Source organism: Camelina sativa, chromosome 19 (assembly GCF_030686135.1).
Source record: "Camelina sativa cultivar CO46 ecotype springtype chromosome 19, ASM3068613v1".
NCBI lineage: Eukaryota > Viridiplantae > Streptophyta > Magnoliopsida > Brassicales > Brassicaceae > Camelina > Camelina sativa.
In genome coordinates, this window is record NC_141898.1 from 19238850 (window position 1) to 19253901 (window position 15052).

Here is a 15052-nt window from a genome sequence, read left to right on the forward strand (position 1 = left end):
TCACTTGCATCATATGGGCCTTTGAATAGTTCCTATTTATGGTCTTATTTTTTTTTCACCCGACCACTTACTCGATCCGGTACTCGATCATTAGCATCATGTACCTCTCTCGAGTAGTTCTTTATTTCATTCTTTTTTTTTTCTCATTTTAGGTTGTTAGACAAACCCTTTTCATTTGCTTGGCTTGACTTGCATAGTTCTGATTGCATTCTATCTGCTAGCATACAACTATTTGGATTGATAAACCTTTGTACTACAACTGCATATGGAATTGATACCCTAGGTGAAAATCCTGTTATCAACTGCATATGGAAAAACCATTTCAAAACTTGCTAAATTAAATTCTTTTCATTTATTTCGTTCGGTACTGACTTGTTTGCTTTTTCTGCTTGTGTGTTTTGTGTTTCAGGTACAACCCAAACATCAACCTGATCTGTCACCTAGGTCGAGTTGACCATCGAGTACCTGCTCGGATACTTGTTTGTGCATTCAAACACGGTCCAAAGGTAGCCAACACCTCAGTCATTTCATCGAAAACATCAATAGACCTCGACTACTCTGATAACAACAAGTACTGCAACCCGTTCAGACACCACTTGAGGAGGATATGAATCAGAAAAACGGTACACCTGCCCCTCAAGAGAGGACAAACATTGGTGCTGGAGAAGCTCCAAATACTCAAACTTAGAGGCATGGTAGAGCCTCCTGCTGTTCAAAATAACAACTTTGAGATCAAGAGTAGTCTCATACAGATGATCCAGAGCAACAAGTTTCATTGATTGCTAATGGAAGACCCATTGGATCATTTGGATGAGTTTGATAGGCTCTGCAGCCTCAAAAAGATTAATTGAGTCAGTTATGATGGCTTCCAGCTGAGACTATCCCATTCTCTCTTGGTGATAAAGCACACATGTGGGTGAAATATCTGCCTAAGGAGTCTATCACCACATAGGAAGCCTGTAATAAAGCATTCCTCGCTAAATTTTTCTCCAACTTCAGAACAGCAAGGTTGGGGAATGACATCTCCTGTTTTGTTCAGAAAAATAATGAGACGTTCAGTGAAACCTGAGAATGTTAGGGATATGCCAACTGGTTCCCGCCTCACGGATTCAGCAATGCGTCCTTACTCAGCACCCTCTATCACGATGTAGTCCCAAAAATCAGGATGTTGCTGGAAACTGTCATCAATGGAAACTTCCACAACAAAGATGTTGATGATGATGGACACTACAATGAGGACTATGACCGATCTATCCGTTCTTTAAGGAACGAGGACGCGAAGTACAAGAGAGACATGAAAGCCCTCAATGACAAGTTTGACAAAGTACTCCTCGGCCAACAACAAAACGTCAGCTTTGTCTTTGACGAAGAGCAGTTTCTGCAGTAGGATGGGGAGTATGTTCATCTTGAGGATGTCCATTACATCAACAATTAGGGAGGCTACAATAAGGGCTACAACAACTTCAAACCAAACCAGAATCTCTCCTACCATAACCCAAATGTTGCAAACCCTAAGGATCAGGTCTACCTTTCATCCGCTCAGGGAAACCCAGCCCCACAGAAGTACTCTGGCGGATATCACCAGCCAATGGCTCCATCAGGTTTCCCACCACATCAGGCACCACCCAATCCACCCCTAGAAGCCGACTTATGCGGTTTGATTCAGCAAATCACCCAGGGGCAAGCGACAATGGTAATGGACACCGCCAAATAGTTTGTTGAGATGAGTAACAAGATTGATTCTGGGTACAACGACCTCAATGCTAAGTACGATTCTTTGAACAATAAGTTGAGGTATATGGAAGGACAGACTGTAACACCACCAGCTCCTAAACCGGGCCATCTTCCGGGTAAAGCTGTCCAGAACTCGAAGGATTATGCTTCTGCTCATGCCATTTGGGTACACAACGTCAATGACAACTTCACTGAGGACAGTGATATTCTGGAAGGGGAGGATGTGGATCAGAGGCAGATCAAAGAGCAACATGACTGCCTACCCGAGTATCAACTCGATCAGTGACCCAGCCACCTGGATCGAGTTAACCATCGAGTTTGTGATTGGGTAAAATGCTCAGAAAAGGAGGTATTCATGACCGATGCACCACTTGATAATAAACCTGGAGCTTCACCCGATCACTTGGATCGAGTGAACCATCGAGTAGACGTTTGGGTGGCAGAGCAAATTCGACCTCTTACAACCAAGGAAGAATAATTGGAGAAAAGATTCAGGGCTTCCCTTGATATTCAACTAGAAGCACTCGCAAAGTGTATCTCCACCCGAAAATCCCCTGCTCCTAAGCTTTTACCCCCGCATGCTCTCAAAGAAGAAATAATCCGAGAAACCGCTCAGTGGGAGGAAGCAGCAAAGGAAGCCGTTAGGGAAATTGGGAATGTGATTCTGATGAGTGGTGTATGTTTAGATGTAGAGCTTAGGATCCAGGAGAAATTGGACGACCCTGGTTCTTTCTCGCTTCCATGCTCGATGGGCCTTCAAATCTTCACCTACTGTTTGTGCGACTTAGAGGCTTTAGTTACTGTCATGCCTCTTTCAGTTGCTAAAAAGATGGGTTTTAATGATTTTAAACCTAGTAGCCTCCACTTGATCCTAGCTTATAGGACTATTAGGCACCCCCATGGTGTTCTAAAGAATTTGCCCCTTACGGTTGGAAAGGTGGAGATCCCTAATGACTTTGTAGTCCTAGACATAGATGAGGAACCTGAAGATCCATTGATCCTGGGAAGGCCATTCTTAGCAACGGTTGGTGCTATGATCGATGTAAAGAAGGGACAAATTAACATTAGGCATGGAGAGCACTTCAAGATAAGATTCGACATTAATAATAGAATCAAGAGACCAACTATTAATGGCCAGGTCTTCTCCACTCAAGTGCTGCCAAGGATCACAAAACAATGCCAAGAGATGCAAACTGTATTTTCTGAAGAACCAGGAGAAAAAATTGAAGAATCACTGAATAAGTCCAATGCACTAGAGAGGGTCTCCAAACGTCTCTATCCCAAATACAATGTGTAACATCCCCAAATTCTATATGTGTGGGCCACTTTGAATTTCAGTCCATTAACGACCCGATTAGAGAAAAGTCTCAAAAGGGAAACGGAAATCGAAACCCTAAGAACATAGCAACTTGATCCTTGTGTCTTGAGCAACGTGGATGTTCTCTTGTTGTGTTGTTATTGGAAAAAGAGAGGAGGAGAAAAGAGAGCCGTGAGGAGAAAAGAAGAGAGAGAGAGAATGGGATGTGTAGAGAGGGGAGAGAAGTAGACGTCATGGAGCTTGTGGGAACACTGGTGGGGTCTGTTTTTTTATGTCATGGCCGTGGAAACCCTCGGTGGTAGTGGAGAAGCAACGCCGGAGTAATTGGGACGTGGAGAAGAGAAAAACAAGAAATAGTTAAGAAGGAAATAAGAACAGTTTGAAGAGACGACATTGGAGACTCGTCAGACGCCGGATTGGACATCGGTTTATCTATCTAAAATCACCAGCGCGTTCACTATCAAGCCATGAGCTCGTAGCAACTGACAGAAGTCCGATCGTAGTTATATTCAAGAAGTTATGTGGGTTATTTCATGCACAAGCAATATCTGAAACAGTCCGAACCTGCAACCCTAGAAATCAGATTCGAGGTTTTCTCCTTGGAACAGCGTTTGGTGGCCCAAATCTTACCTGATCGAGCTGAGATTTGGTGTGGAGCTTCAAGGTATTACAACCTAAATATTCAACGGTGGGATCGTGAATTTAACGGTTACTTAAAGTGTTACCCGTGTGTTTCTAAGGCTCGTTTGTATAGAATAAATGGTGACATCATGATGTTACAGCTTCATCCAGATATGTAAGTTCTTCTTTATATTTGTTCTTTTGGCGTATATAGTTTATTTCATGTTAGCTTGTCAAGATTATGAAATTTTATAACATGCTTAATTTTAGGCATTTACAAAAATTTAATAATTGAAAATAGAGGCTTTATTAATTGATAAACTTGCATAAATAAACTTGAGAAAATCTCAGCTCTTATTTGAAAGGAAAAACATAAATTAAAAAAATAGCCTCTTTAACTATTGGACTTCATTTTTTGATCACTCTGGTCATCTGCTTCATTTTTTCAACCTTCTCAATCTTGACTCCCTGTAGTATATAACAATCCGTCATCTGCTTCATTTTTACAATCTGTCATCTGCTTCATTTCTATATTACAATCTTGATGTCCAACCTTCTCAATTTTGACTCCCTGTAGTAAATTTATAAAATAGCCTCTTTAACTACTGGACTTCATTTTTTGATCACTCCGTCATCTGCTTCATTTTTTCAACCTTCAAATTACATAACTTCTTCGAAGTAGAAGTCTGATCAGCCAGCTCCATGGCAGCCATGGATGTTGATACCTTCCTCTTAGACTGGATAGATTCTGGTGAAAGTGATTCCTCAGATGGTCCACCACTGTCGGTCAACATTAGGACTCCCTGTAGTATATTACAATCCAATTATTTATTTTTCATTTGTAGCATAGATTTTAGTAAAGTCAGTAAGAAGTGAATATTATTTAAGTACCTTCTCTGCCGCAGAAACCCCAGAATTACCGGCCAAACAACCAAATGTGTTGTTGGTGTCCTATGTTTAGAAGAGAATCACAAACTTTAATATTTGGTTTTGGAATATTATAAGGGATAGTAGAAAAACCTGCTGTGAGTCCTTGTCAGAAAACTCATTGATCAGTTCACCATTGGTGATGATCTTGAAAACCTTGTAGGTGTCATGTTTGTAGACAATATTCTCCTTATCAATACCAATCTTAAAGAAATAGGTTTTTCCGACCACTTTAGTCACTTCAGTAGGATTGCATCAGACTCTTGAATCTGCATAGTTCATAAGTAGAAATATTTGATTTAGAAATGATGTTTTAAAGCAGAGGAATAATATTCTCTAAGATTCAATAGTTTCTTTTATGTCTACCTCATTTCGGTCTTCAGGAGCCAGCTCAGTTGCAGTCTGACCGATAATCTGTTGTGCAAGATTGTCGAAGAGTAAGAAGTTGGTGGTCCCTGTGTCATCAGAAACACGGATGTGTAATTTAAACTTATAGTCAAAAGAAAACATTAAGTAATTGATTAGCATACAAAAATTATTAATATTTTATGTGAGGATGAATTCAAATTAATATGTTTTTACTATATATTGAACAAATGTATACAGGAACTGTAATTACGTAAAAAGACATACCTAGTGAAATAGCACTTTCAGGAGACACAGTTTGTTGTGTTATAGGTACCGTTGTTGGTCTTAGGTGTTTATGAGCTGTGAACAATTGAGAATTCATTCATATGTCTATCGTGCAAGAAACAATAAAAAAATTTATGTTCATTTTATCTATAAGGTAATTATAATAGGAACAAAGTTGTTATTAGCATAAGATGAAAATAAATGTCTTACCGTTTAAAGATTCATCCCTTATGTTCTCGACAAAATTGTTAGTTCCAAGTTTAGAATATGATTGTCTTATATTCACTTCAGACAGATTGGAGGCATCTTGTTCAACAACAATCGAATCTAGAAAAATTGGAACAATAGTTCTACTTAGTAATGAAAAGGTTTCAAGGCTGAAATGGATAAATATTGAATAGTGTTTAATATTTAATGTACATTTCTAAGATTCTAGACGGATGGATGATATGAATTCATGACCACCACGTGATGAGTAAGATTGGTTTACTTTCACGGGTGTGAGATACTCACAATGGTCATTTACAGAAGTTACTGTGAGGTAAGGTGAGGACGTCAAGGATTTGGACATCGATCCTACCACCAAAACCGTTGAACCAGATCTTTTACCACATCTTATACCAGAAATACGAGAAGGTCCTATGATGCAATCAAAGGCTAAACAGCTCAGGAAGAGGTTTGACGTAGCCGTGCAAGACATTGTAAGCTCCCTAGAGCTAAAGGACGTCAACTGGTCTATACCACCATCACGCCGCCACAACGGATATGATCACATTGTCGACTAAGATCTTGCTGAAGACTTCACCCAAATGAGCCTTGATCAAACCAATTCCCCAGGTATGAAACCTCTTTGGCAGGTCAAGGAATCCCTAGAAGCCAAGAGAAGACGTTGGAGCTGCAAGGGACGTGCAATACAAGCTTCACCTCCGAGAGCAATCAAGATAGTAAAGATCAAGACCAAAACATAGAGGATATGGACGAGCATCAAGAGACTGATCAAGATACTCTCGAGGAAATCTAAAAAGACCCTTACTTCAAGAAACAAGCCAACAAACAAGTACAAGATAATAACCCTGAAGTAGTTCATCGAGTAGTACAAGAAGTAATTCAGAAAACATCTGTTGGGCCTAGATCGCATCCAGGTAAGTTTTATTCAATAGTTTTTATCTTTGCAGGTCCAATAAGCCCCAGCAACAGCTAGAAGACGTGCCCATCATGAGAGTTTAGGTCTGATTAGTATTTTCTTTATTTTGTATATTTTTATTTCCAAAAACGATGTTTTTTTGCTTGATTTTATTTGTTTCCTTTATTGCGTTATTTTACATTTAATTTCAGCCTTAAGCCTAGCTAGAGGACTCTTATAAAGTCCCTCTGCAGCAGTTGTATGATTTTTCACCTTTGATATTTTTCTTACTTCTTCTATTCGAGTGTTCTTGAGAGAATAAGTTTGTTCTTCGTCTTGTGTGTGCGATACCACAAGGCTGAGTTCATGTACTGTATTAGAGACCAATCATATCTCTATGGTGTACTTCATTCCGCCAACACTTCCCTTTTTCCGATTCCATATGAGAGAAGCGACCGCCATCATGTGAGATCTTCATCTACGACAATATTTCCTTCACAAGAGAGAAGCGACTGCCAGGTTGTGAAGCCATCGTCTATCCTGGTAAAAGTCTCACCATCAAGTTTTGTATCATTTGGTATCAGAGCATAGCTCACATTGTTCCCTTGCCAGGTTTATCTTTTCCATTTTCTTTCGATTAGTTTTGATTTGTAATTTTGTTTCATTTAAGTTTTTTTAAAACAAAAAAGATTATTAAAAACCGTTGTTTGTCACAGCCTTGTCTCTATAGGTTTTCAGTTTTATTTTCAAACCCTAAATCAAAAAAAAAAAATCGCAATTTGTTTCCTTAAGTCGTGTGCTAGTCTATGTACTAGTTGTTGTACTAGTTATTTTGTTTTCAGTTATTGTTTCAGCTTTTATTGTCTAGTATTGCTTCTCAACCTTAATATGTGTAAAAAAAAATTATTTTATTTTCTTTGAAAATTTCCTTTCCAATTCCTGTGGTACATTGATTCTTTGTTGTTTTCGTCTAACTGCAGATCGCTTTTAGACACTCACAATGGGAGAAAACGCAGACATACCCCAAGATGCCATGATGCAAATGATAAGAACCCTCACGGAGCATTTGAGAGGACTTGGCAAAAAGATAGGCCGTTTGGAGCAACCTCAGCCGAGGGTTGATGTTGGACCAGTCCCGGAAAAAAGGAATGTCCGCGACAAGGAGGAAAAATCCCTTGACATGGACGACGATGATGATCCACCACCAGACCCATTAAAGCGTCAACATCAACAGAGAGAAGATCCTTTGATGTGGAACCAAGCTCGAGAGGTAGAACGACGAGAACAAAACCGAGATGTCAAACTACCACTTCCTACTTTTGCTGAAAAGTCTAATCTGGAGGCTTACATGGACTAGGAGAGACGTATGGAATACATATTCTAATGTTATGGCTATGGAGAAGCTCGGACGGTAGCCCTAGAATCGGCGCAGCTCACCGACAATACCTTGTCTTGGTGGGATAGGGCAGTGGCCGATAGAAGGAAACAACGGTTTGCTACCATCAGCAGTTGGATAGACATGAAGTACCTCTTAAGGTTGATTTATGTCCCTGATCATTATCAACGAGACTTACAAAAACATTTTAGAAAATTGTTTTAGGTAACAAGGACCGTGGACGAGTATTCAAGGAGTTCGAGAAGCTCATGAACTCTTTCGAGCTGGAAAAATCGAGCGAGTCCCTAATGGCTCAATTCATTGACGGCTTGCAAGAGTGTATAGCCAAAAAGGTGGAGACGTCTAACAAAAGCAGCCTAAATGAACTACTTCACAAGTTATACAAGTGGAGCTGCAAATCCAGCGTAAGATGTCTTTAAGGAATCGTACCATAAACAACACAATTTGGAATGCAAGCAACAACCGGAGCATAGATAATAACATCATTATTTTATCCATATTAGTTATAGTTTTCATATGCATTTATGAAGAGTTTGAGAAAATGTCATGATACTTAAAGTGTTACCCGTGTGTTTCTAACGCTCGTTTGTATAGAATAAATGGTGACATCATGATGTTACAGCTTCATCCAGATATGTAAGTTCTTCTTTATATTTGTTCTTTTGGCGTATATTGTTTATTCCATGTTAGCTTGTCGAGATTATGAAATTTTATAACATGTTTAATTTTAGGCATTTACAAAAATTTAATAATTGAAAATAGAGGCTTTATTAATTGATAAACTTGCATAAATAAACTTGAAAACATCCCTATCTGAGAAAATCTCAGCTCTTATTTGAAAGGAAAAACATAAATTTAAAAAATAGCCTCTTTAACTACTGGACTTCAGTCAAACCGTTGCACATCCGTTTACAGGTAAATAAAGAGTATTTTTTAATATCTCCTTACCGTGATCAACTTCGGTTCCGTTGTCACAATACAGGCTCTAACTCAGATATTTTAACTAAAGTAGACATAACATGTTTTAATAAAAAGTTTTATAATATCATCATTAAGAGGTTTCTAACACAACATTAACATATAGTAGAACTATAAAACCTAAAAAAAATCATAAACACTTGGGAAAAAAACAGAGACACACAGCCGTATAGAAATATTATGATGAGTTGAACTTGTAAGCTCATGATAGAGATCATTAGGTATCATATCAAAACCTTCCCTAATGTATAGGAATGAACATGTGAGACTACAAAAAAAAAAAATTGTATTAAATTTTCAAATTTCCATTAAATTTTTCTACAAAAAAAATTACTAAATAAATCCAAACCTTCCCTTATGTATAGGAATGAACTTGTGAGACTAGAGTGTCATTGGCTCCCATTCAATCATAATTTCAGTCATTAATCAATTTCAGCCTATCAAGGCGATCATATTTCTTAATGAAGGGGTGCTGCATTCTTTCAAAAATTATATATAGTGTTCGTTCAATTGAACCGCAAAATAACGACGGACCAAATTTCATTCAACCTGAGTTCTGAGGAGGATTATACAGACATAAGAGTATTCCTCAATATAAAAAAAAAAAAAAAAAAAAAAAAAAAAAAAAAGATTGTAACAAAATGTGAACATGTCATCTTCAGGATTAAAGAAAGAGTCTAATATATAATAAGATTTCTGGAAGGACACAAGGTCAGAACGCATTCGCATCAATCCTATCCTCTCATCATATGACTTGTAAGTAGACAGACTTGAGTCCGAAAGGACGACACGACAACAAAGTCAAACCCAAATTAGATAATCATCACGGATTCGCATTAATCCATTCCTCATTAGACTTGCAAGTAGGCAGAGCTCAGAGAAAGTCATATCGCTCAGCCCTCTACAACTCATTCTCTCCTTCCACAGCAATAGTCTCTCCAGCTCCACAGAAGGGGATTCAGCTCTTTGGCTATCGTGTTCTATCTGCATTCGCAATAGTGATTGTACTTCATCAAACACTGGTGGTACTTGATCATCTTGTGAGCTTGTAAACGTAGATAGAGGAGCATTTTTTCCCGCCATCACTTCAGCCTGTTCGGGGCGCTGTGATATCTCCTGTCATATAACAAGATGTTTGAAACATTTTTTCACTAGTAGGAGAAAAGAGAAATAAAACTCAAAAAAAAAATATTTCCGAACCTCATCCACAATGAGCACGGCTTCCTGTAGATGGGTTATCAGTTTTTTGAGCTCAGGGAACTCAAACCTTGTAAATCCATACCAGTCCATCTCCTGGGAAGGAATGAACAGCACAAGCGGGATCAGAGCAGAGCTAATATGAACAGCATTGAAAAGAAGAAACAACATAGAACAAACAACAACAACAACATGTGAATGAATGAGCTATAAATATTATACCTGTTCAAAAGCCGTAATCTCTTGAGTTGGCTCTCCATAGACTAGGAGGTTAAGGAACAATTATGTGAGTAAGCAAAACCAGAGAAATATAAAAAGGTGAAAAGAGAAGAGGGTAGATATTCAAACCAGTGAATCATCATGTCCTTCTTTGTCTTCAAATCTGGAAAAAGTCAGAGCTTTTATTTAGGTTAAACTGTTGGTTTGATGATTACAAGCAGAGAGGACTAGAGGAGAATCATGAACCAACAAACCAACACTTAGAACCTACCTATATAGCCAATTTCCAGATTCAGATTCCCTAATTGCCCAGTAGTAAATAGCTAACCCTAGAAAATAGAAGAGGAACATTAGTTGTTCGATCTACCTGGTGCTGCCGCAGTAATCGCAGAGCACCACCCCCACCTTCTTCGTCCTCCGATCTCTTCGCCTCCATTTCAGCTTCTTCTTAAACAAAAACGGTTTCATCCTATGGAAGAAAAGCCTGAGATAGACGGCGATTGCCCACTCGCACGACAAGGAAGACAAGAAAAAAAACTTGTACATTTTCTATATTTTATATATATAACTAGATTATCCCTAGCAATGTATTTATTGGTTAAATATATTATAATTATATAACAATTGTTAATTTTATAGTTTAAATTTTAAATCATATAATATTGTAATATAATTTATTTTTTACATAATATTTATAAATCAATTTAATTAGATATGTCTATTATCTAATACCGATAATGTTAACAAAATAATGAAATAATGTTTTATCCATGTAGCACCAAATTAATTGATATTTTAAATTTATATAAATATCAACAAAACCCGTCCCGCTATATAACTCCGTCCCGAGATATTTTAACTTGCACTACATCATTTTAATTTTTAATATTTATTGTTTTGTATTATAAATATTAGATTGAGTTGATATGTTATTTATTAAGATTGTAACCATTTACATTTTATAAGATTGCCGCTTCTTATAAAGTTTAAATAATTTTAATACTTAGGATTCTTAAAACGGTTGAGTATTTCTCATATTTGGAATTTCGTAAAAGTTTAAATATATTATTAATATTTTAAAGGTTTTCTAACTTTTTTAAAAGTTGAAATATTTATAGTATTTCAACTTCTTATAAAGTTTAAATATTTATAATATTTGAAACTTTATATTCGTTTAAAATATTATTAATATTTTAAACATTTTATAAAGTTTAACTTTCTAAAATATAAATATTTATACTTTTTATAATATATATGTATATATATTTATATAATTTAACTTTTTAAACGTTTTTAATATTTATAATATTTAACTTTTTAAGAACTGAAATAAACCATATAAAAGATTTTTAAGTTTAAATGCCTGATAAATCAAGCTTTCTACTCATTTGTATTATAAATCATTTTTATCTCTTTTATAGTATGAATCTGAACCATTGCCCAATTTTTTTAGGCGATGTGGGATATTGTATCCATATTTTTTATTCATCTATTGAGTTATATATGTCTGTTTTTATTTTTTTTTATTACATCATATGCATAAAAAAAATCACAATTTATATTAACTAAATGTATTATAGAATATTTCAAGATAATTTAAATATAAATTCAAATAAAAATGAAAATGAATCATATATTTATGTTTGAATGAGGTAGAAAGATTTTCCTTATTTTTTTAAACCTTACCAATAATTAATTTTGAAAATTTTAGTAACTAATATTAAATTCAATGCATTGAATGCTAATTGTTTCTAAAATGATTTTTTTGTCAAAAGTTGCTGTAAAAATACTAGTATAGCTTGTTCTACATACAACCCATTTTTCATTTTACATGTGTTCTTTGGTAAATGGATAGTCTGTGTTGGAAAAACTTGGATGGGTAGTAAATTATATGAGACAACAATGAACACTCAATATGCATAAAACCATATGAGAATGTACGAGAAAAAAACATATGAATACCTAATTAATCAAACAACTTGTGGTTTGGTAAAGTAGTCATGCTTAACCATGTATATATACATTAATATAATCATTAAATTTTTACAATTTATAGTTTAATATCTATACTAGTATTTTTGTAAACTTTTTTTGAGAATTAAATTTGTTTTGAAAACTATTAGCATTAAATACTATTAATTGTTCAAATCCATCTCCAAACAATTTCAATTGACTTTCTCTACTATCCCTATAACAAAACACAATTAAAATATTTTAAATATTCATAATTATAATGTTCTACAATTAATACAAATATTTAGAAGATTTATTCCAGATTTATTTTTTTTTTCTCCTATCATCTTTGTTTGAATTTAATATTTAACTGTTGTGGATCATCATATAATACATAAAGTTAATAAATATTGAAACAAACCGATCCATTTTTTTTTGCAATAGTAACTAGTGATCTCATACTCACTAACAACCTAACCCAATCAAATCCAACTAGCATATAATAGTCAATAACATAAACCAATATCATTAAACGAATAAATTAAATATACGAATAATCAACAATCCAATAATATCATGAAGCAATAAACTAGCAACCTAACATCATTCTAGTGACCCACTCTAGCAACCTAATTGAAGGCAGATCAGAAACTCCGAAACACGCCTTCAAGCTTCATCAATTCATCCCAAACGATCCCAGGAGCGAATCCAAGCTTCAGGAGCCACGAAAAACACATAAAACTCAAAGGAAACAATCACACAACACACAAAGTCATAGGAATTAGAGATCCTAGCTTATATAAGCCATGGTCATGCACTCACCTTAGCCAAACAACAGGATCTAAGCCCCATACGACAAAGCTAGCACCACAACTACCTTTCCACACATCCCTAGCCTTGAAACCTCACTCTCCAAGAAGAAAAACACACTAACAAGGACAAGAATCTCCAAAAAAATCAAGAACGTTCTTTGGAAATAATCCTGGGCATTCGGGTTTTTGGGTTTTCGGATTTAGACATATAGAACCTGTTCGGGTTTTTTATACGATCGGGTCGGGTTTGGGTATTACCCATTCGGGTTCGGGTAATTTGGGTATACCCGAACTTGACCAAACCATGAACAAAAAAAAACTAATTTTTATTTTTTTATAAATTTTAGAACAATTGTATATATATAAATATTTAAAGTTTCACATTAGTACAAATAAACTAAGATGGCAAAATGATTAAAGGTGCACCCTTAACTGCTCAAGGTTATGTGTTCAAATCCCTTTAGATGCATAGTTTTACATTTAATTCAGATTAGTTCGGGTGGGCATTCGAGTTCGGATATTACCCGAACCCGATCGGATATCCGAACTTCAGAAATACAGAACCCGATCGGTTTTTATACAATACCCGAACCCGAACGGAACCATCTACTTCGGGTTGGGTTCGGGTTCGGAATTCGGGTCTGGATAATATGCCCAAGGCTATTTGGAAAACTCTCTCTTCTTCTTTTCTCTCTGTAAGTGTCAAAAGCGGCTAAAAAGATAAGGAAGTCGAGTTTTTTCTTATATACTCGAGTCTTAGGGCTCCACCAAACCAATCACGAAAACCGGAGAATTAAAATCGAACCGGTTTGAACCAATCACATAAGGTGTCGACCGACACCTTTACCGAATTTCCACAATTCGGTTCACCGGTGTTACAGAAGTATCATATTAATGATACTTTATTTTTTAGTATTATCAATTCAACCTTGTCATGTAATATCATAAAATATAATCTCTTTGTGTTATTTTGAAAATTTAATATATTCAAATATTCATAATGTTAAACTTTTCATTAAGTTTATATATATCAATTATAATATCTTAACTTTTTAAAAGTTTAAAATTTACTATATACGGCTAAATTAAACAGTTCAACTAAAAACCGAATTCAACTCATGATATACCTTGGAACTAAATGAGAGTATAATGTTTTATTTTGTAATTATTATCACAAAAGTTTTTAAAAATGTAACCAAAGAGTCAAAATTATAAAGAAAGAACAAAATTGTTTACTTACATTTTACATTTGGAATGATGGCGACACATAATATGAACTTTGACCATATATAGCGATGTAAACGATGGTGAGAAGACACAAAATATGAACTTTGACCATCTTTTCCTTTGTACTGGTCGATTTTTTATTATATCTTTCTTCAGCCAAAGACGATATTGTTCCCTGCTTCGATCACTAAAATTAAGTATCAAAAGCTCAAATTAGATTTATTAACAATTAGTAAAAAGAAACAAAAAGATTGGTTCTACAAAAATGAATTCTATGAGTTCGGAATGTGCATTCGATTCTTATATATATAGGAGAAGCATGACAATTTTAGAATGTGCCTTGAAAATCCTAATATATGTTTAGTTGTTATAAATGCAAATGATACCAATATATTTTCTGATAAAACTTTTCCATAAATATTTGGTTAAATAGCTATATATTTTATGCTTTGAGTAATTTAGTTAGTAAAAACATCAAATATTTTTAATTTTGAAATTAGGTAGATATGAGGTTAACGTAATAGTAAAAGCGATCTAGGTAATATTGAAGGATATTTGTTATTTTAACTTAATGATTAGCATTTAATCAATTTTATATATGGTTACTTTCAAAATCGTATTATTCTCACAAATATTTAGTGATTGAGTATATTTTAGTTGTTATCAAAATTATGGTCAATACTAAATATGCAGAAGTTAGTGGGCTAGAATAATTCTTAAGTTGGTAGGTTAGATATTAAGAAATTTAGTAATAGTTTATTTGTTTTCCAATATTAGTGATTGATATATTCAAAACTCATGAAATTAAATCTAAAAAATTCTTAAGTTGAGATAAATGCAGGTTCAATATCTCGAATATTTGGTTATCAAGACAAACATTAATGTAGACGATTAAATCAATTGAATTACATATT

At 35.1% G+C, this 15052-nt stretch overlaps 1 protein-coding gene and 1 non-coding gene across 5 annotated transcripts; both read right to left on the reverse strand.

Moving 5' to 3' along the window:
* Nucleotides 1–1006: 1006 nt before the first annotated feature.
* Nucleotides 1007–1110, reverse strand: LOC147920803 (small nucleolar RNA R71). The gene has a single exon (XR_015591934.1). It is a non-coding gene; the product is annotated as a small nucleolar RNA R71 (small nucleolar RNA).
* Nucleotides 1111–9372: 8262 nt separating this feature from the next.
* On the reverse strand, nucleotides 9373–10720 carry LOC104766634 (uncharacterized). 4 transcript variants are annotated; one of them, XR_002036702.2, is made up of 5 exons: nucleotides 10418–10672; nucleotides 10276–10309; nucleotides 10150–10190; nucleotides 9931–10023; nucleotides 9373–9846 (listed from the first exon to the last, which is right to left on the reverse strand). XR_002036702.2 is itself a non-coding variant. In XM_087500572.1 (5 exons), exons 1-4 carry the CDS (start codon nucleotides 10690–10692, stop codon nucleotides 9969–9971), a joined length of 309 nt encoding a protein of 102 aa, XP_087356698.1. In that variant the 5' UTR covers nucleotides 10693–10720; the 3' UTR covers nucleotides 9373–9846; nucleotides 9931–9968. The 4 variants fall into 4 exon arrangements, 3 of the variants coding, with proteins under 3 accessions (XP_087356698.1, XP_087356696.1, XP_087356697.1); XM_087500572.1 differs by having other exon boundaries at nucleotides 10514–10720; XM_087500570.1 differs by lacking the exon at nucleotides 10150–10190 and having other exon boundaries at nucleotides 10514–10687.
* Between the last annotated feature and the right edge of the window lie 4332 nt (nucleotides 10721–15052).